The sequence below is a fragment of the Melanerpes formicivorus genome, unplaced genomic scaffold, assembly GCF_026170545.1.
Source record: "Melanerpes formicivorus ecotype bairdi unplaced genomic scaffold, bMelFor1.0.p_v2 SCAF_3, whole genome shotgun sequence".
Lineage (NCBI taxonomy): Eukaryota > Metazoa > Chordata > Aves > Piciformes > Picidae > Melanerpes > Melanerpes formicivorus.
Genome location: NW_027142355.1, coordinates 19,816,968 through 19,839,374, shown reverse-complemented (window position 1 = coordinate 19,839,374; position 22,407 = coordinate 19,816,968). Strand labels below are relative to the sequence as shown.

General features: G+C 45.0%; 1 protein-coding gene across 5 annotated transcripts in view; it reads right to left on the bottom strand.

Moving 5' to 3' along the window:
* The window catches only part of FRMD4A (FERM domain containing 4A), a 306,449-nt gene that overhangs the window by 101,546 nt on the left and 182,496 nt on the right, over positions 1 to 22,407 (bottom strand). For all 5 annotated transcript variants that reach the window (XM_068168119.1, XM_068168108.1, XM_068168113.1 and 2 more), the window contains exon 3: positions 5,570 to 5,664. In XM_068168119.1, the coding sequence (XP_068024220.1) occupies positions 5,570 to 5,664 (95 nt within the window). The remainder of the gene's footprint in view (positions 1 to 5,569; positions 5,665 to 22,407) is intronic.

Below are 22,407 nucleotides of genomic sequence, written 5' to 3'. Positions count from 1 at the left end.
ATTAGTTGTTTTTTTTTTTTTCCCTAGGTAAATTTTTTACACTTTTTTTTTTTCCTATTTTTTTTTTCTCTCTAGGTAAAGAGTAGCCCAAATTGTGTGTTAGGGGTACAGACTTACCAGCAGCATGGCTACTGGAAACAGGTGGCATACTGCAGATTTTCAAGCCAAACTAGTAATTTCATATGTCCCTATTGCAGTAATTGGCCTGAGGGCAAGTCTGCCCAGCCTAGGACAGTACTGTGCAGTGATTCTGCCTGGGATCATGAGGAAAGATGACCACATTGATGGGGCTGAGTATATGGGTAAACTGGTCTTGTTGTCAGGAAGCTGTGTAGCTGGACATGTGTGGCAGTTCAAATGTTGAAATATTTTTTTTCTGGCATCCAGTCTGAATCTCCCCAGTAGCAAGCTGTACCCATTACCCCTTGTCTTTACCATGTTGAAAGATTCTCAGCCCAAAAATTTGAGGTGTCCACATTGCTCACTGCATTCCCCTTCTTGAAATCAGTCATTTTTCCTGGTTTGTTTGTCCTGAACATTTCTGTTTTGTTTAATAGGGTTCAGGGAGGCTGCAATTAACTGTGAAGGCCACTGTATGCATGAAGATTGAAACTAGACATGCTCACCAATTCCTAGTCAAAGTAAAAACCAAGCATTTAACTATATAAGCCAATGTACAAAACACTGTCACAGTGAGGAAAAGCCACACTAAGCCTTACATCCTATCCTGAAGCTGTCCAGCTGCATTTGTATCACCAAAGTAGCAACCACCAGCAGCTGATGGCATTACACACCAGTTCCCACCGCAACTGATTTGTTGACAATGGGCTTACTGTCTACTTCTATGTTTATTCAACAGAAATGTCTGGGTTTGCCTAACCTGTACAAGGAAGAGTTGAGAAGCCATGGTGCACAGAGCTACATGTAACTTCCTGGTATTTCTTCTTTGTTCTTTTCATTCTCACCACATTTTAATAAAGAAGCTGGCTGACATCATCAGTACAGAAAGAATACATGCATGTACATATGCATAGCAGGTGACACATTTATGGTGCACACATACACAGTTGTGTGTACACGTTTCATTGCCACTGAATTCCTCTCATCTGCATCTCAAGCTCCTTCAGAAGAGGAAAGTCACTTAAATCACTGCCAGATGCTAACTGCTGACTGTATTCGATTACCGCTTACAACCTTTCATTGCTCAGAACCTCTGCGCTGCGCATTGTCACCTAACTCCTTGTTTTAAAGTGGGCATGTGTGGCATGTAGAGAACAGCAGCGGTGAACATTCATTGGCATCTGCTGGTGAATGTGGTCTATCAGGGAACCAAACTTCAGTGCTGTTACACCACAAAATGCTTTGCTCTGGAAGCTGTCTTCCTGTCTTCAGCAGAACTATTCATGGAGCACAACCCCATATAAGACAGAGGAAAGTATGGGCAATATATCCTGAGGTGTGTAGTAATCCTGACAGTTCACATGGACCAATTTAGGCATTTTGCACTGGGATTCTATTCATACGTGCCCGTGTCTAGCTGGATTTTCTTCATGGTTTGATTTAGAGACGCAAAGTAGCTTTTGCTTGATTATCATCACTGATTTGTCCATTTGGCTATTTATTTCACTGTATTCACAAATCATGGTAAAAACAGTTTGGGGTGACCTATAGGGAGGAAGAACATTGGCAGCCAGGTAATTGTTCTTTGTTTGTTGTACTCACATTTGCAGTTAAACTAGTGTGTCAGTAACAAAGAAATAATTGCTTTTGGAAAAATAAATGAGGTCTATTTAGGTTACAGACTGGGTATGGATTTTGGTGCCCAGGGTTCATATGGTCGATTGCATTACGGTAGTTCTGTTTTATTTTATCAGGGCTTTCAATAAAGAGTTGTACATCAATGAATTCTTTTGCCTCCAGGTGGTTCAGTTTACATAGCTTCACTGGTTAGTGGCCAGTTTCCTGAAAAGTGGATCCATGTTGATTTGTGTAATAAAGGTATTTGGACCAATAAAGCATCTCAGGCCTTTTCACTGTCAAACTCATGCTGAATTGAATGGACATTGAGAAAGACCAATTCACAAACCAGAAACCTTATAAACTATTTTACTTATCCATCAATCATGACAGAAGCAATGCCCCCACCCTTTAAGCTCACAGATTTTCTTGTTTAAGGTCTTAATCCTTCAACAGAAATACTTCTGAAGGGGCTGCAAATATCAAGGAGCTGTATGAATTTATCTATACAGCCTCTGTGAGGTGATGTACTGTGTGACAAAGGACCTGGTCTAACACCAGAGCAGAACATTATTCTGAGAGCTGCACCTTCCATTGGACTGGCTGTTCAACAAGGACTTGAGACACCTGGTCCCTCATTGTGGCTCTGCCACATGGCTGCAGGGTGGATACAGGCTTCCCTTCAGTTTCCAGAGATGAGAGTGCATTCCAGGAAGGAGTGATACGCTGCTCTTCCTTTGTCACCCTCTCAGCCATAGGATCATTGCCTTATCACTTTAGTGCAGTCTCTAGCCCAGGTGTAACACAAGTGTTGTGGGCCTCAATGTCTTGCAGTTTTTATCCTATGTATTTGCTCCTCTGGGAGCAAAAGGGTTTTGGATAAGCTTTTGGTTGGACCTAGAGAAAGGAGGAGCTGTGGGATACAAAAGTTGGTAGCTGTCCATGGAGCAGGTGACTCATGTCTAAGGACAAGTGAAGGATGTGGAAAACTGCCTGTGGTCCAGATGGGTTGTCTGCAGTGAACAGAAGTGTAATCCTGACCACTTGTTCTTAGTGAATGGTGAAAGAGCTGATGCCAAGGGAAAGGGCAGTTAGTGGAGATCCATAATGAGCTGAACTGAAAAAATTAAGTCCTTTCTCCATTCCTTTTCACTCTTAGTCTACCAGAATATAGTTCTGGTTTCACATGAAGCTTGGCCCCGCATGCCGTACAGGGACGCCCTTTTGACCTGTGCTCTCCTGCCGTTCACAGCTCACACCATAAAACGTTCCTATGATCATTAAAATAGAAAGCCTCCTCCGTAATAGCCTGACAATCTAATTTTGGTCACGCTGACTGCAGTAACGACCCTCTATTATCACAAGAAACTATCACGTCGCCAACGCAAAGGTTGTTGCTATTGATTTTCTTCTTAGGTTGTCATGATAGAGCACAACTAATGAATGGAAATCCCCAGTCCAAATAATTTCTAAATAAATTACTCCCATAGAGCTCATACTCTTAAACAGAAGAATTGATTTAATATGTTAGTGGCTTTTTGTCTTTCTAAACTTGCTATTTAGCCAACCCCAGAGTACATTTATAAACCAAGCTTGTTCTATTTTAGCTGGCTATGATGAGGTCCCTTCACATAAGCTGCATGAAAAGTCAGCAAAGAGTGAAGAGAAGAAAATCCCTGAAGGCTTGTGTCTCAGAACTACAGGCTTTCTTTCTGTGTGCTAGGTGCTCTGCAAATGTACATTAGGAGATTGGTTTTCCTACTTTTTGATTTATTTTTTTTTGTATTTCACATTGCAGGTTAAGACCTGTGGTACAGCTCAGTTTATTTTCTGAGTGACATAGGACACCTATTTCCAAGACTCAGCCCATCCTCTCCAGAATAACTTTTTTTTGGCTGTGGTCAGTCAAATAAAATAATTGCTGTTTGTACCAAATCTATGGAATGTTTTTTACAAGTGAAGAAGAGATACTTTTGTCAAGGTTATTTTTGCAGCATTGAAGAAGTCTCAGTGGTCAGAAGGTCAGATTCACTATGGGGCAGTACAAGAGCTGTAGATCAAACATCATGTCAGCTGGGACTTACTGCTCTGTTTCTGGTTTGCATTTACTAGCCTTAATGATGGTGTCCCCAAACCTTTTATCTTGGTTGGCTAAGCATCTCCTAAAATGCACCTTGCTCCATCTTGACTATGGGTTAAGGAGGTGATCAAGTGAGCAGATGCCATCACCTCACCCTTTGAAAGCTTGTCCAGGCAGGGCACATCTATCTGCATCTGCTGTTCATCTTCAAGCACTGCCTCAACAGGCAGCTGGAACTGTTAAAGGAACATTTTAATCTCTCACTCTGCTCTGGCTTCCCTGGATGGCTTTCCTGCACCCTGCATAACTTGCTCTCCCCAGTAAGAAAAAGCACCTTGGTGAGAAGCAGTTTCTTCCTCCTGCTTCAAAAATTTTCAGTGCCTCCTGCTGTTCCTCCTTTAAGAATCAGTCACATTACTTTGTTGCAGGTTGGAGATTTCCTACAAGGCTGAGCTGCTCCTGTCAGTGAGATGGGATGAATTCTGAGATCTCCTGTGATTCAGCTCCCACTCCTGCACCTGCCAGATGCTGAGTATTTCTCCATCCTGGGACCTTCGTCCTGAGATGGCCTTAGGCTACCCAATGCAGGTGCTTGCCAAAAGATATGTCTCTAAAGGGGTGATCAGTGCTGAGATGAATGTGGATGTGTTTGTGCAATCAGCAGCCTCTGATTACCTGATCCTGAATCATTATTTCAGCAGATAATTTGCATTTTGCTGCCACATGAGCGGAGCTGGCTCGTGACAGCAGTACTGCTAACTCAGCTGCTCTGGGAACACAGTGTTGGCTTGAAAATCTTGGGTTTTTTAAAACAACATAAGTGTGGGAAAGACTCTTCCTGATTAGTATTTTAAAAACCCCTACTGCAAACCATGGAGAAACATGGTGGGTGTGCATGCAAGACATAGTCCATATGTTGTGGAAAGTCTAGCTACAGGCATTTGGGAAACAGTAGAAGGAACTCAGAGGTCACAGTGTAGGAGTAATAGTAGCATTTGATAGACCTTTAATGTTTCTCCTGTGCTAATTTTATATTTGGCTTTTAAACAGGGGGTAGAAAAGCCCTGTTTGAGACCAAACTTTTAATTTTGTGGTAATATTAGAATTCTGTGAGCTGGAGTTCAAGATCACCTAAGGAGACTGCAGTGTGACAGTCCCGTTCTTTGGTTTAGCTCAGTCATAAGGCTGATTTGTGATTCTTGGTATGGTCAAATTCTTTCCACAACAGATATTTTATATTTAAAAAGTATTTTTGTTCACGTCAAATTTGGTAATCCCATCCTTTCCTGCGCTTTATTTCTCCATTTTTTAAAGGATCTGTTATCTAAACCATCAGAAATAACAGAGTAGCTTTAAATTTGTGTGGCCGGTTTTGGTTTGTTTTTATTTCCTCAGAATAATTTCATGTTACTTTTAAGCCTGCTTCAGTGAATAAACTGATTAACAATTTAATTGAACAGCCAATCTGATAATTTTGAGCTAGCTTAAGCTAACCTTTTACCAAGGCCAAATGACACCAACTCTGAGCATGAAATCATGAAGGGATTGATACTGCCTCTGTACACCTCTGGCCATTCTTAGTTGCTGCGAGAGGCCGCTAGCACTCTGAATAGGAAGCAGTACAAGACAGACTCTGAGGTGGGGCCCATGCCTCCCTAGACTTTGGGATACACAGGTCTTCTATGTCAGTCATTTTGCTTAGGACAAAGCCACCAAGATTTTCCGTGGTGGTCTTTGATTTCTTACACTTACGTTTCATCAGTGAATGCAATTCCAAAGTACTCCTTCTCCTTCAGGTTGAAATGAGATGCAACCAGGTCAAGCAACTCCTTGGCCAAAAGCTTTGGCTGGAAAAGAAGAACAAAAGAAAGTGATTAATGAAGAGAACTGGTCCAGAACTTTACTGTGCCTATGAAGGGAAACACTATCCTTGAAGGTATTCCACTGCTGGTGTTCAGGTTAAATTGCAAGCATTATTAACTCCTTGAAATGAGAAGTAGTTTCCCTCCTGTGTATCAAAAACCTGGCAATTCTGACCTCTTCAGTGCTTAATGTCTCTGCAGACAGATGACCTGCCCGTGTTCAGATCTACCATGACCAGCGATCTCATGCCTCTCTGGTAATTATATTTGTTAAAGCTTTTTATCAAGATCCTTGCAAACACATTTCAGACACCCACTCTCCTGTGCACAGGACACATACATGCTCATAACACTAAGAAAATACATAATGCCAAAAGATAGGATGTGACAGGACCAAATGAGAAGTAAATGACAGAACAAAATAGTATCCCATTCAGTATTGCTTGTGATTTAGAGATAAGGATATATCCTCAAATGTAGGCAATTGGAAAGAAAGAGAGGAAAGTAACACATGTTTTCAAAATGCCCTTTGTAAGAGCATAAAAGCCAAGCTCAAAGGAACTGTTCACTCTGTATGACATATGGTGCATTACTACCTTGTCTGCAAAACCTTATTTGACTTTTAAGTCTAATATATCCTCCTGCCTTCATGATTTTTTACCACCTCTGCTGACTACTGAGGTCTTGGCCATAACAGAGCTCTTGACTGTCACTGGTAGGAAATAGGGGTACAAAGAATCCAGGGAGATGAAGCCCCAGATCCCAGAGCTACAATGGCTGGAGCAGCACTGGCACAGATGGGGTCAGAGATCCCAACAATGTTCCCTGGTGACTGCTCACAAGGATTTGATCCACAAATCCCTGTGCTGCAAACCCAGTGAAAATAAAGCAAGTCTGCCAAGCAGCTGAGTCAGAGTTACCCCAGATGTGAACCTGTTATTTAATGGAGATGAAATGATGATGCTGTCCAGAAAATGGGGGGGGGGGGGGAGGAGGAGGGACTTAGGAACTGTGCTGTCTAACTGATTGTTCTGTAAATACAAACACAGCTCATATTGAAACAAATCTTCGTTTGTACTAAACTCCCAGACAGATTTGTGAGACTCTCAAAATGTCCCCAAATCCAGCACTGTCACAAGGGTGACCAAAAAGCATGCCTCAAACACAGCAGCATTTTCTCAAGTCTGGGTTAAGCATTTGGAGGGGCTAAGCTGAATTTTCATATTTCACAAGAAAGCAGAAGAGAGCAATAAATGGCTGATGTGAAACAGGCTGCCTGTGGGTGTGGGGAACTGCTGGGTCTTTTGGCTCCAGCCAGTCAGCACTGTCGTGTCGCCGGACAAGGGGCAAAATCCCCTTCTTATGTCCAGCCACACTGTGGAGAAGTGGTGCCCAGTGTCCCTTCCCCCATGCACTGCTGCATTGAGCCCCAGGTATCAAGTGCCCTCAGCTGCCCTCCCCAGGCAAGACTGGTAAACTCAAAGTGCTTCTTCTCTCTTTCTGCTGAGTAAGATCTGGTTGCTGAAAAAGCCATGGAGAGGTGGTTGGCATGGTGTGACAGCTTTCTCTTTTCTACTGCCCAGTAGTCTCTGCTCCTTGCCCAGCACAGTCCTGCCAAGGCTTGCAGGTGCCTGATCTCCAGTGTCCTTGCCATGGAACCTCCTCCAAAGCCTGTGATAGCAGATAAGAAAGGATAAGGAAAACGAACAATAGATGCAGACCCAGAACTGGAGCAGTGCCAGTTTAGTTACTGGACTGGAGTCCCTGAAGAGGCTTACAGCAGTGAAGTTAAGCCCTGCTAGTCCCCTCCAAGATTACTTTCCACTCTCTTCTTAAGCTCTGCAAGGTTATTGTCCTTTCTAGTGTGTTCCTCCCAACACAGATGGGCAACCTGTGTCTTTGGAGAGGAGAGGATGAAAGTGTTTTTTTTTCTCCAGGTGGCAGACTCCTCAAGACATCCCTGCACATCAGGGATAAGGGCAGGAAAACCCTGCCAGGCACAAGCTGAGCTGCGTCCCATGCTGCTGTCTCAGGAGAGAGCCACGAGCACAGTGTTAACGGTTAATCGTCTTGCCATTGGTGACTGGAACGGCTGAGCAATGACCCCCTTTCATGTGAGCCTCACAGACAAAGACCTCATTAGCAATGCCTGTGGCAAGTTGTTTTAATTCATTATTAATTTCTGGACTTCGTTTTCCAGAGGGATATTCATTTTGCATTAATAAAACTTCTGTCACAGAAGCATTGAAGAAGATGAAGTCTCTGAGAGCGGGGAAATCGATAGAAAGCAGGCCCCTGACTTTCTACATCCTATACAGCAGGGTGGCCAGTAAGGTAGCTTGTGAATCCCAGTGGCATAAATCAGGAATAACAAGTGGCATTCTGACCAGAAACCAAAGTGTGTCCTTAATGGACTGTGGTACACTGTGAGGTGCCCAGACAGCTGCTGAGACCACTCTGCGTCTGCTGCTTTTTCCTATCCACATACCCTTGCACCCTCCACTTAACCTGCATCAAAAAAAAACCCAGCCTGGTGGAGCATGTCAGAGCTGGGGCTGGATGGCCTGAGCTTGGGTTGGGGTATACCAGTAGAAATCCTTCTGCTGGAGCAGTGAGGGCTGAGAATGCATTGCTGGTGGGGGTGGGTTGTCAGAGCGACGTTATTCAGCCAGGCTTTCTCCTGCTGCTCCCTCCACTACAGGATTCTTTTAGCAAAAATGCACATAAAAAGCAACGTGCTGTGAACCAGAGAAATCAGCAGGATCCTGGTTGTGGTTCCAGCACACTGGAGCTGTGGCCCTGGGGCAGAAGAGCCTGCTCCTGGTGAGCACACTCTCTGCCAGGGAGAAGGGCTGAGGGACCCTTACTCCCATATAGTGAAGTCTCTGGCATGCACCAGCTGATTTGCAGCCAAAGACACTGTCCCTGAGGATTTTCTGGATGGCAGTCAACTGAGTGTGTTCACATCTCTGGACCCTGACTGTACTCCCCAATGCCTGCTCCAGCCTGTGACAAGCAACACTTTGCAGCCTGGCCTCTCTGGATTTGCAAACACAATTCCCACAATAGTTATGTCGTGGGTTGAGGCCTCAAACGGTCACAAGTTAATACTCAGCACTGGGTCAGTGGGTCCACCTGCCATGTGTGATGGCATCAATGCTTCATCCAAGGGATTCCTGGTCATCTGCAGAGTGGGTAACTCTACTGTGAAGTCTGATTTGGCTTAGAAGTACCCTGAGGTTTTTCCTCTTGGAGAGGCAGGAGAGGAAAGATGGACTCATTAGGCACTGCCTCTTTGTAAGAAGAATGACCCAGACACTGTTGACTGTGCCCTGGGCCATGCCCATGAGGTTTATATGAAATGCTGTGCAGTGCTCTGCTACTGCAAAAAACTTTTGCCTCAGCAGCAAGGAGCACAGTGAGCACCTCTGGGGCTCTTCTGCAACCTCAGCTCCTGCAGCCTTGAAGCAAAAAACTCACGCCCTTCCTCCCCTCCAAAACAACTGAAGCTTGTTCAAAGGGAGAGCTTTATTAGTGGTATTGGGAGGTGGCAGGGAAAGAACTGAGCCTCAACACAAACTCAGTGTCTTGAACCTGCAACAGGAAAGGTTATGAAAAGGCACCAAAGACAGGGAAAGATGTATGGGATCACAGCTGACTGGCATTGTCAGGGCTTTTTCCCTCCACTTGCCCATTGCTTAGAGCCCCCTCTAGCCTGAGCTGCAGCAGGAATGATAGTTTTCAATGATTTCAATTATTTAATTTAATTTAATGAATTTCAATTAAATACAAAGAAGAAGATATGTTTTAGGATGAGGGTGACAAAACACTGTAACAGGTTACTCAGAGAGATGGCAGATGCCCCATCCCTGGAAGTATCCAAGGTCAGATTGGATGGAGCTCTGAGAAGCATCATCTAGTTAAAGATGTCCCTGCTCACTGCAAGGAGATTGAGCTAAATGACCTTTAGAGGTCTCTTACAGCCAAACCATTCTATGATTCAATGTTAAGCTTCTAGGAGCATCTAATATCATCCTAACCCCAGCTCAAATTCCTACAAATACCTATTTCTCTGCAGGAGGGCATGATGACTGACTCAGCTGAGGATAAGCACTGTAAATATCTAACCTGACCTGAGCCAAATCCTGGCCTGCCCAGGTGCCACCATGGGTCCAACTGTGAGCTTATCTTACCAAGCCATGGGTGCCTCAGCTGGCTCATCACCTAGAAAGTAACCTCTGCCTATCTCAACCAGCAAGGATTTCTCTGAGGCTTCAGAAGATCATTCTGTCAGTCACTGTGAAAAACACAGCAGAAACCCCAAGCATTTCAGTATTAAATATTCAATATAATTAAAAGGCAGTGTTACTGGGATATGAGCTGCCTGAGGAACTCCAGAGTCATGTGTTTCCCCAGTGAAAGACAGGCTGCCCATTTTTGGCAGAAGAGCATGTTTCTCAGTGACAGCTTCCCATTATACATAGTAATGAGTGAGTTATAGAGACAGATTATCTAGCCACAGTCCAGCAGTGTCATGAATAAAAAACAGATGACATGGTATTAGCAGCTGCTAGTATGTCCCTAGAAAGGCAGGCATACACAAAGTATATTTTATTGTTTTATTAACTGTCATACAAGCCTATCTAGCTCCCCTCCCATATTTCATAGCTTTTGCCTAATTACAGAATACAGAATTAACCAGCTTGGAAAACATCTTTGAGATCAATGAATCCAACCTATCACCCAACACCATCTAATCAACTAAACCATGGCACTAAGTGCCTCATCCAGTCTCTTTTTAAACACTTCCAGTGGCAGTGACTCCACCACCTCTCTGGACAGCCCCTTCCAATGGCCAATCTCTCTTTATTTGAAGAATTTCTTCCTAACATCCAGCCTAAACCTCCTTTGGCACAGCTTGAGACTGTGTCCTCTTGTTCTGGTGTTGGTTGCCTGGGAGAAGAGACCAACCCCCACCTGGCTACAACCTCCCTTCAGGCAGTTGTAGAGAGCCTCCTCTTCTCCAGCCTAAGCAACCCCAGCTCCCTCAGCCTCTCCTCATAGGGCTTGTGCTCCAAAGCCCTCCCCAGCTTTGTTGCCCTTCTCTGGACACGTTCCAGCAAGTCACATCTTTCCTAAACTGAGAGGCCCAGAGCTGGACACAGGACTCGAGGTGTGGCCTAACCAGTGCTGAGTACAGGGGCAGAATGACCTCCCTGCTCCTGCTGGCCACACTATTCCTGATACAGGCCAGGATGCCATTGGCCTTCTTGTCTACCTGGGCACACTGTTGGCTCATGTTCAGCCTACTATCAACCAGTACCCCCAGGTCCCTCTCTGCCTGGCTGCTCTCCAGCCACTCTGACCCCAGCCTGTAGCACTGCATGGGGTTGTTGTGGCCAATGTGCAGAACCCGGCACTTGGATGTGTTATATCTCATGCCATTGGGCTCTGCCCATCTGTCCAGCCTGTCGAGGTCCCTCTGCAGAGCCCTCCTACCCTCTAACAGATCAACATCTGCCCCCAGCTTGGTGTCATCTGCAAGTGTACTGATGATGGACTCAAAACCCTCATCCAGATCATCAATACAGGTATTGAACAGGATAGGGCCCAGCACTGATCCTTGGGGCACACCACTAGTGACTGGCTGCCAGCTGGATGTGGCACCATTCACCACCACTCTCTGGGCTTGGCCCTCCAGCCAGTTCCTAACCCAGTGCAGAGTGCTGATGTCCAAGCCACAGGCTGACAGCTTGGCCAGGAGTTTGCTGTGGGGAATGGTGTCAAAGGCCTTGCTGAAGTCCAGGTCGACTACGTCCACAGCCTTCCCCACATCCACCAGGCAGTCACCTGATCATAGAAGGAGATCAGGCTGGCCAGGCAGGACCTGCCCTTCCTAAATCCATGCTGGCTGGGCCTGATCCCTTGGCCATCCTGTAAGTGCTGTGTGATTGCACTCAAGATGACCTGTTCCATAATCTTGCCTGGCACTGAGGTCAGGCTGACAGGTCTGGAATGCCCTGGCTCATCCAGCCGGCCCTTCTTGTGGATGGGCATCATGTTGGCCACCTTCCAGTCTTCTGGGACTTCTCCAGTGAGCCAGGACTGTTGAAAAATGATGGAGAGTGGCTTGGCCAGCTCATCTGCCAGCTCTCTCAGTACCCTAGGATGGATCCCATCTGGTTCCATGGTCTTGTGGGGATCCAAGTGGCTGAGCAGGTCTCTAACTGCTTCCTCCTGGATCACAGGGAAACTATACTGCTCCCTGACTCCATCTGCCAGCTCAGGAGGCCAGTTGTCCAGAAGACAACCTATCCTGCTGTTAAAAATTGAGGCAAAGAAGGTGTTAAGTACCTCTGCTTTTTCCTCATCTTTAGTTACAGTATTCCCCTCTGTGTACACGAAGGAGTGGAGGTTGTCCTTGCTCCTCCTCTTGCCATTAATATATTTAAAAAAGCATTCTTTGTTGTCCCTTCTCCATGGCAGAATGCTTCTGGGAAATGCATAGTTTCAACATATGGCCAGACACACGCTACCTGAATCCATCCAGCACAGAGACACACTGAACTGTGGGAACCAGGTAACTAGATCACTCTTAGCAATGACTCGTTCTGTTAGATTGAAAAGGCCACTGCTATCCTCTGTCTCCTTGATGGAGAGGCTTAGAGCAAGATACATGATGAGAATATAGAGATGAGATGCTGCTACATCAAATGCTGCATTGCTAAGGAGTGTTTGCAGTACTGGTGGTCAGCCTGTGCTGATTTTGTGCTCTAACCGAGCTGTGGTCAGGAACAGGCTTCAGGAATCAATGCTGTGAGCATGTCCTGCAGGCTGGCCCACTGGCATCCTCCAAGCCAAAGCCACCAAGACACATTCAAGATCTCCAGGGATGTGGCCTCAACTACCTCCCTGGGCAATCTGTTGCAGTATTCCACTACCCTCATGGTAAAGAACTTCCTCCTAACGTCCAATCTAAATCTAGTGTTCTCTAGTTTGAAGCCATTTCCCCTCATCCTATCACTAGAGGCCTTTGTAAACACTCTCTCTCCATCCATCTTGTAGGCCCTCTTCAGGTACTGGAAGGTCATTATTATGTCTATCAGACACAGTCCCAAGGATGGTCTCCATGTGTGGGGGAGGGAGGGAGTTTACTCCTAGGAACACAAGCTGGGCTGTGCCATGTGGTTTGCAGCCCAGCCAGTGAGACCCAGCCTATTTTATTTATGAGTGCAGACACAGCAGATGCTACCTGGTGAGCTCCCAGGCAGGTTTGGTTTCTGCAGGACAGATCACAATACATATTTAGTTCAAAGTAGCTTTTTGAGTCGTCCTGACTCAGTCCAGTTCAAAGGTTGGATGTTTGAAGAGCATTTCTTTGGTGGCTTGAGTTGAAATATAAAGTGGTGTGTGTGTGTGGTGTGGCCAGTCCATTAGCAGCAGAGGTGAGGTGGAAAAAGGAGAGGTTTGCATGAATATAGAATCATTCCTGACTTGGCCATTCCCCACATGGTACCTCCAGGCAGAGTACAATGCTCCTTCATCAGCTGGCAGCAGCTTTTGCCTGTCTCTAGCCTTGGGCAGAGTAATCAGGAGGAAATTAAAGTGCAAAGTGGTGATTCATGCACAGTTCTTCCCTTCCAACAACTATTATAATTTGCTAATGAAGCAAACTCCAGGTGTCCCAGCTGAATTAAATCATCTCCTAAAACCATCCACAAAACTCCACCACAACAGTGACAAAGGCAGTAAGAATGCCCATATTGACCCTTTGTGCTGCCACTCTGGTGCTGGGCATTCAGTGGCCAGCAGCCTTATCTGCTGAAGCCCAGCAGCACCCTTACACCTGGCTGTATTAGGCAGCACATTAGCCCATGATAGCTACAGACTGCAACACCCTCCCACCCCTGCTTCCCTGTGCATGAAACACCCAAATCTTTCATCCAGAGGCCATTGAACTGTCAGTCACCGGCAATTCTTATCTTGGCAAATTGGCTATGCCATCCTGTTGTTTAACCCATTTTATGCAGTTTGAAGAAAAGGAGAATCCAAAGTGGCTCCATAGTGGTGTTATGTAAATATCAAATCACAGTCCTTTCAGCTATCCTCTCCTCTGAATGCGGCATAATAACATCGTACAAAACTACTCAGCCTGAAGGCTTGGGGCTTCAGGGACTGCAATTCCCCTTATGGGATAGATCCACCATCCTCATCTCTGTGTTACTCTGTCAATATATGGAGTGCATATAATCAAAGCAGGCTGGGTAAAAAATTATTCATTGAAATGCAAGATGCCTGGAGAGAGAACGTCTTGGTTTTTATCCTGAAGCAGCTGAACACCAATGGTGTCAGCGACCAGTGGTGGGAGTGCTGCAGGCGCTGGCACATGCAGCACCTCTTTCCCAGAGTTGGTGGTTGGCTCTAAAAATCTCTTCTTCATTTACATAGTAAAATGAGACAACTTGCCTCCAGCAGCTTCATCAAGAGCACGGAGGGTGGTGACAGAGTGCTGCTGACTTTTTTCTTGGAAAATCAGCACCCGCAAGTTGTAGGAATTAAGATTTGTTAGGGTCAGATCGACAAAGACAGAAAAAGTCCCAAGTTTTTTTAAAAGTCTGTCTGGTAAAAGGATTAGAAACACCCTACTGAAAATTTGCCTTAGAAATATTGACAGATAGCTGCCTTTCTGGGTTCAGCTAATACCTGAAACTCTATATCCTACGTCAGAAGCCACAGCTGATGCTCTCTAATTTTCCTACTTATTAGCAATGTGAATCTGCTTAAATATTTTTGTAGTTAGAGAAAGCGGAGAGCATGAGCTGACCCAAATCTGCATGGCAAATTCTTGTCAGAGCCAAAATGAGAAACAGTTGGTGGGAGGAAAAAGACACTTTTGGGTCTGTAGTGTCCATCTTCCCCTTCTTGCCTGATGTAGAGGCAGCTGTACACTTCCCCCACGCAGATGGGGGTCTGCATCGATGCCCAGCGACCCCATTCCTCTTTGTTTTCTTCTGTATCATCCCGTGGTTCCAAGAGAGTTTTCAGGTGACTGCATCCAAAGAGACTGTCCAGCTGCTATGGGTGTTAGGACATCCTCACTTGTCTGTGCTCAGATCTTTCTCTCATGCACGACAATAGCGTCAGTGCTTCCCTTTCCTTCTCCTGCCTGCTCCACCTATTCTCTGTCTCTGCTGGGAGCAGCTAATGTCCCCACAAACTGCTGAAAGAGCCAGAGGATGGAAGAAGGATGAGCTGAGTTTTGTGGCTGGCCTCTGCTTTGCATACATGTATTTTTTCATCCATAGCCCTGAAGCACATAGAGATTTGGTGACTGCTAAGAGCTCTATATCCCATGCGGGAATATGCATAACTGTCTCCTGCAGGACTGGGGGGAAGGAGAGGATGCTGTGCCTGGCATTCAGACTGATGTAGTCTGGATGCTTCAGGTGCCAGCAGAACAGCACACTGTAAGGTATCTCTGCCTGCGATCCCCCAAGAGTCTACATCTCTGTGGTGTGCAGTGTGGATGTGCTGGCTAGATGCACATCACCTTCATGGAGCACCTGTGCCAGGCTCAGTATCTCCCAGTGTATCTCCCCTACACCAGATCACTGATCTGTGCATGCACATAAGGACCTTTGCACTGGATTTCCAGAGGCCTGAGAATCAAAGGCAAGTAGTCAAAATTTTGACATTCCCCTGGGTAATCTTTCTGGGCAGTAAAGGAGGTCACACAGGGCAACCTCATCTGCAGCCACCCTTGAATCCTTTCCAACTGAATCACAGCCAGGAGCATGAACCAAGTGAGATCTGGCCAACCACAGACACAAACCCAGTTTGCAAGGGCAAGTAGGCATCTTTTTAGGAGGGATTTGATGGAAAGTGTGGAATTCCTTATGCTGATGGATGCAAAAATTTCTTCTGAAGCACTGCCAAGGTCGCTGCCAGCTGATCTAATCAACCATGAAACCATCACTGAAGCAAGTTATAAAGTTGCCCTGGGTCAATTTGTGCATGCAACTTTTATTTTTCTTTATGTAAACTTTCTAAGTTTATTTCTGAATGGCTGGAAGAGACAGATCCTCCCTCTATTACCTTCCTTTTGGGTTTCTCTCAAAACCTAATGTAACACCAAATCTGTTTCATGCTTTTCAAGACACTCCTGGAGACAATCCTGGGCAGCTGCCTTCTTTGCTATGTGTTTACTCTAGCAAATACTGTGTTTTCAGGAGACCACTCTGAACTCCATGGGGGGGTTTATAGTATTGTCAGGAAATGCTTTCTGTGGATTAATACAGCTTTAATGAAAATACATACCAAATGTGACATCTTTGATTAAAGATTTTCTTTGAGCTTTCAGAGAATTTAGGGCAAATTTATGAGGCAAAAACTCAGACAGACTGATACAGAAAAGATACCCACTTATCTGGAGCCAAATAATCAACTTTCAAGCAAACCTAGTTCCTTCAAAGGCTAAAAACTGTTCCCAGCTATGATTGCTAGATTCACTAGCCCTGAAAATTATTCTCAATGTCTTGGACCTTGAAGGGAAGTTGTAGTAAGGAGGGGGTCAGGCTCTTCTCCCAGGCAACTTGTGATGAGAGGGCATGGCCTGAAGTTGCACCAGGGGATGTTTAGATTGGATGTTAGGAGCCACTTCCTCACAGAAAGGGTGATTAGACACTGGAACAGACTGCTCAGGGAGGTGTTTAAGGAAAGATTGGATGTGGTACTTTGTGACATGGTCTAGTTGATGTGGTGGTGTTAGGTCATAGGCTGGACTTGATCATCTCAGAGGTCTATTCCAGCCTCAGTAATTCTGTGATTCTGTAGCTTCTTGTCTTCTTCTACATGAAAGATCTGTGAGATTTCTGTGTATAACAATCTAGGCAATAGATCAGCAGAGTGGAAGGAAGATACCCACACACAGGAGGACTTCACCCTGGTTGAAGACCATCAGTTTCACATAAGCAGAAGACAGAAGCATCTATGCTTCAAAGCAAAACACTGTTTCCAAGGTCCCAGTGTCTCAAGCATCTGAGAGGTCACCTAATCTCTATATAACTGGGACTGGGCGTATTCGACTCTTGGTTTAGGACCACTGGCCATGTCAGTACTAGTAACTTGCAGAGGGCCATGGCATGGATTTGAGTGGTCTCCAGAATGCAACATCAATTTCACAGTTCTGGGCTGTGGGAGCTAATCTCCTAGACAATGCCCAAGCATCATTTGAGGGATAGCTTGTGCCAGGGAGCACTTCTAGATGTCAGTATGGATCTATTCAACTCATTCAAGGGAATGAGAGCTTAGCCAGATGGATACCAGTAAAGTCCATGAGCCAGTGAAGAAGTTCTGACTTGTTTCTTCTAGCAAAAAGCCAGTGACTTTCCTCCCCTATGACCTAAGTCAGAGAAAGGATGGTCCCAAACGGACCATCAATAGTCAGACTTCACATGTTCACAGGACCACAGTATCACGGGATGTCAGGGGTTGGAAGGGACCCAAAGAGATCATCAAGTCCAACCCCCCTGCCAGAGCAGGACTATAGAATCTAGCTCAGGTCACAGAGGAATGCATCCAGATGGGCCTTGAAAGTCTCCATAGAAGGAGACTCCACAACCTCTCTAGGGAGCCTGTTCCAGTGGTCTGTGACCCTTACAGTGAAGAAGTTCCCCCTTGTATTCAGGTGAAACCTCCTGTGATGCAGCTTACATCCATTGCTTCATGTCCTATCACAGGGAGCAAGTGAGAAGAACCTGTTTCCTCTCTCCTGACAGATATTTATAAGCCCTCAGATATTTATAAGCCCTCAGATATTTATAAACCTTTATTAAATCCCCTCTCAGTCTTCTCCTCTCCAGACTAAAAGCCCCCGGTCCCTCAGCCTCTCCTCGTAAGGCACGTGCTCCAGTCCCCTAATCATCCTTGTTGCCCTCTGCTGGACCCTCTCCAGCAGATCCCTGTCCCTCTTAAACTGGGGAGCCCCAAACTGAATGCAGTACTCAAGATGAGGTCTCACAAGGGCAGAGTAGAGGGGATGGAGAACCTCTCTTGATCTGCTGGACACACTCTTCTTCCCTCATCAATGTCATTGATGAAGATGCTGAACAGCACCAGTCCCAGCACTGATCCCTGGGGCACTCCACTAGTTACAGCTCTCCAGCTGGACTTGGCACCATTGATCACCACGCTTTGAACTCTATCTTGAAACCAGTTCCTAATCCACCTCACTGTCTGCTCTTCCATCCCACACTTCCTGAGCTTGCTTACTAGGATGCCATGGGAGATGGTGTCAAATGCCTTGCTAAGGCCAAGGTAGACCACATCCACTGGTCTCCCTGAATCTACCCATTCAGTTATGGCATCGTAGAATGCTATCAGGTTAGTCAAGCAGGATTTCCCCTTGGTGAATCTCCTGATAACCCTCTTCTCTTCCAAGTGCCTTGAGATGCCCTCCAGAAGGAGCCACTCCATCATTTCCCAGGGATGGAAAACCACAATAATAATCTCATGTGGTAGCAGGTTCTGCAGCAAAGTTTTGCACAGATGACAAGACACAGCTCAGATGTGCAGGACATGTCCCATCCTTTCTGCCTCTCACCTAGCTGCATCCACAACCAGGCAGCTCAGCACAGTGCTTTCTTAATCCAGCACCCAGAGCACAAGGCTTTGTGCCCTCCCCTAGGTTTGCCCCATGAAGGACACTGAAACCTGGCCAAGTAGCAGAGCTGTGCTCAGGCTTGGGTTTAGTCCCCAGATGTGGACTACCCAAACACAAGAGAAACTCAAACTGTGTTTTTTTTTTCCCCAGCTTGTCTTAGGTGAGGGAAGGGAATGCTGCTTTCAGCCTGCTTCCTTCTGTGAAGCAGGAATGTGATGACCTGCTGAATTACAATGGTGTAACACAACAGAGTTTGTTACCTGGGCTACAAGTTTTCTGTTCTGTATAACTGGTCTTTTCACATGTTCCTACACCCGGATATCTGTGAGTGGCATAGAAGAAGCCTGGGTAGCCAGGCAACTCTTCTTTCCCCCAGCTTTGTGAAGACTCAAGAAAGTTCTCATTTTGCATTTAGCCTGTGGAAGTTGTCCCTGCAACAGAGATATTATGTGAGACACTGGCTGGATTTTGGATTTCATTGCTAGTATCTGTAATCAATTAAAGCAAGCAAAGATACTGATGAGACTAAGCGTATCTCCCACTTTTATCACAGAACTGGATTCTGCAGAGGGTTTTTCACCTTCCTTTGCACGTAACACAGCAGTGATGGATTGAGACCAGATTAGATGGAGCTCTCCAATTGGAGATGGGTGCTAAATTAATTCAGACTGAAGCAGCTCAAGATGCAAATTGCACATGCTGTGGAGTTAAGAGGGTTTGTGTACATGGCTTTGGTTCAAACCCTTGCCTTAATGCAGAGGAAAAAAGACGTGGATATGGCATTCTTTGCAGCATGCTGGGCTGAAAGTTCTATGACCTAATTTAAGAAAGTGATTCCAACATGTCAAATTTATGCAGACAATCTGTATTGTAAATGTTTGGCTTAAAACATTTTGGGTCTTTATGTCTGCTTGCCTTTCAGTTTCTGGAGATCTGTCTGATTTTGAAAAAGGGTAGTCAACTACTACAGGAAAGTCAGTTGTGTTTTAAATTATCCATCTGTATCACATGTGGCAAATAAAAGAGCTTCAGAGCCAACTTTCTGTGTCAGGAATCCGTTTCACATTCAGCCAACAACAGGGTTTGATAAGAGCTTGGCCAGCATGAAAAACCAGCTGCCTCCTATATATATTTTGATTTGGCATCATCTGTTGAAGTTTTATATCACTGAGAGATTGTTGATATTCCTTTAAAGCATTAAACCTACCTTGACAAGGTCAACAACAATTTCTACAGAGGTCAGCAGTTTTATTTTGAAATATTTGATCATAATTCTATCAAACATTAAAGAAAGAGTTTTGCTAGGGCACATAATGAAATCAGACAGCTCACACAACCCATTTATCTTTTCGACTGTAAACCTCTGAAGGGCTCTACTTCATCCAGTTTCAAATCAACTGTAGAAATGTCCATCTCCCTCTATCCAACCTACAGAAATTGGTGCTTGGAAATGCTCTTGATCTGGTATTGCTGATGTGGAAAAGCAAAAATAATTTCCCAAGACACGCTAGCTTAGCTGCATCCTTATATTCTTTTAGTTTTTAAATATCTCTCCTGAATAAGGATCTTTATTTCCATCACTTCTTCATAGGTGAAAATATTAAATAAGCTAAGTGGATGTTTATTTTTAGCATATTTTCTAAACCCATTAAAATAATTTAGAAAAAGTCAATAACATGCAAAACCTGCAGGAACATCTTATGAGTTGTGGGAAGATAGTTCAGATTTTAGCAAATTTAATGGCAATAAAAGTAAATAAAATCAGTAATGGTGATAGGTCTGATGCACAGAATTAAATCTTTCTGTTTTATCACTGAATCACAGAATGTTGGAAGAGACCTCCAGAGATCATTGAGTCCTACCCCCCTGCCAAAGCAGGATCACTTAGGGCAGGCCACACAGGAACATTTCCACAACCTCTTGGAGCAGCCTGTTCCAGTGGTCTGTCACCCTCACAGCAAAGAAGTGTCTCCTGATGTTGCAGTGGAACCTCTTGTGTTCTTGTACCCACTGCTCCTTGCCCTATCACTGGGCACCACCAAAAAGAGACTGGCACCTTCATCTTGACACCTACCCCTCAGGTATTTATAGCCATTAATAAGACCCACTCTCAGCCTTATCTTCCCAAGACTAAACAGCCCCAGTCCCCTCAGTCTTTCTTCACAGGAGAAATGTTCAAGTCCTGCGATCATCCTCACAGCTCTCCATTGGACTCTCTCCAACAGATGTCCTACACACTACTTGTGAGGGCAGGGAAACTAATTAAATGTAAAGAGATCTACATCCTCATGTGCTGAGATTGGAGAAGGGGGTATCTTTAGAAGCAAAATGGCTGCATAGGCTTTTGTGCAGTCATCTTCTTTACCCATACTTATGCCTAGGGATATAGTCAAAATTGTTGACTCCACTGTTAGATTCTTCACCCATACACCAATATTATACACTCCCTGCCCTAAAGACCTTGGAGCTGAAGCATATTGGGATTCGTGGGTGCTTTCATCAGTTTAATTATCTGCATGTATAAAGCTGCTGTATGAAGAAGATACCACAATGTTTTGAAGCTTCTGGCTTAGCACACTGAAATATAAAGCATGCTATGAAAATACCACACGTCAGACAGACAGTTCTTCCCCTGGGAAGGTCAGGAGAGAGTAGCTGAACCTCATTTGCCAAATGTTGGTTACATTTCTTAATGCCTTGTGGCAAAGCTCAGATGCTAAGGGGAACCAAATGGTCAGAGAACACAAGAAATGGGATAGCTAAGTAAACTGCTTTAACCCTGAATCAGAATGAAAGAATTATGCATTGTGTAGGTCCAGCTCCCAAGGCACAGTAAATCAGTGCCATTCCACTTACATCCTCACTGATAGTCTGGCCTCTAATCTCCTGAGTGTGAGTGTGCCACTCACTCCCCTGGGCCACAGGGTAGGGCCAAACATACCTTGTCCTGCAAGAAAGAGGGTCCCTCCGTCCTTGGTGAGCACCGCAGGGGAGTCTCTGCTTTCTGAGTCAGCAGAAGGTGCTGAATATGATCAAGCATTAAGCTTGTGATAAATCCATGGCTATTTCATAGAAGAATGAAGGTCAACAAATGTCATTCACAAAAGGATAGGAAGTCCCCCTGCCTTTAGCTACTCATATGAAGTACTATCTGCAGTATTCCCTAATGAGGCTATACATTCAGAGCCTATACATGAAGCCAATTGACTATGTGTCTCTTAGAAGCAAAATATTTTCTGTCCAGCATGTCTTAGGACACAGAAAGGAAGCTGCTTTCATCCCCTGGGCTGATCTCTGTGAGTCATGGTAGTCATCATATCCAGCAACCACCCACATCAACAAAGAAGGGACAGGGACAGGACACTTCAAGAAACAGATTGAATTGCAATGGAGAAACCTCGGGTACAGACAAGTCCTGCTTCCAGTTCTGGATGTTCAGTTACTTCTCTGATACCTGCTGAACTATCAAAAGGATCACTAAAACCTGGTGTGACTGAAGCACATGGACCGTCTTGACGCATGTCAGGACTGCCTGCAGCCCAAAAGGGTCCTACTACTCCCCCTTGCAAACATCTCTGTAGCTAATTCCCTTCAGCTTTGAAGGTGGATGAGAAGGGGATGAAGCTGCTGGGCTTCATTTCCTAGTTGCAGCCTCACCATCATCACAGCTTGAAAGAAAAGAAAGCAAAATAACACTTGCTCACCATATGAATTAAGGAGGGGGTAGGGGGGGAGGGGATAAGAAAGGTTTATTTCCCCTGGTATTTGTAAAAAGAAGTGGTGGTGACAAAGCAGGCCTATTAAAAATGAGGATGAAATGAATGACCAGATGAGATAGTGAGTGTCTTTTACTAAATAAAATATAATCCTTTTATATTTTCTGCAAAGAAAAAAATAAAGAAGAAATAAGACAGTGATTAGGAGAGAACTCAGGCAGGATAGAAACTGTGAGTGATAAACAGCTGCTGAGGAAATAATTGGAAAATGTAGATGCACACAAATGCAGGTGATGACCCACGTGCTGGGGCCACAGCAGAATTAGGCAGTTGATGTAAAGAGCCATGGAA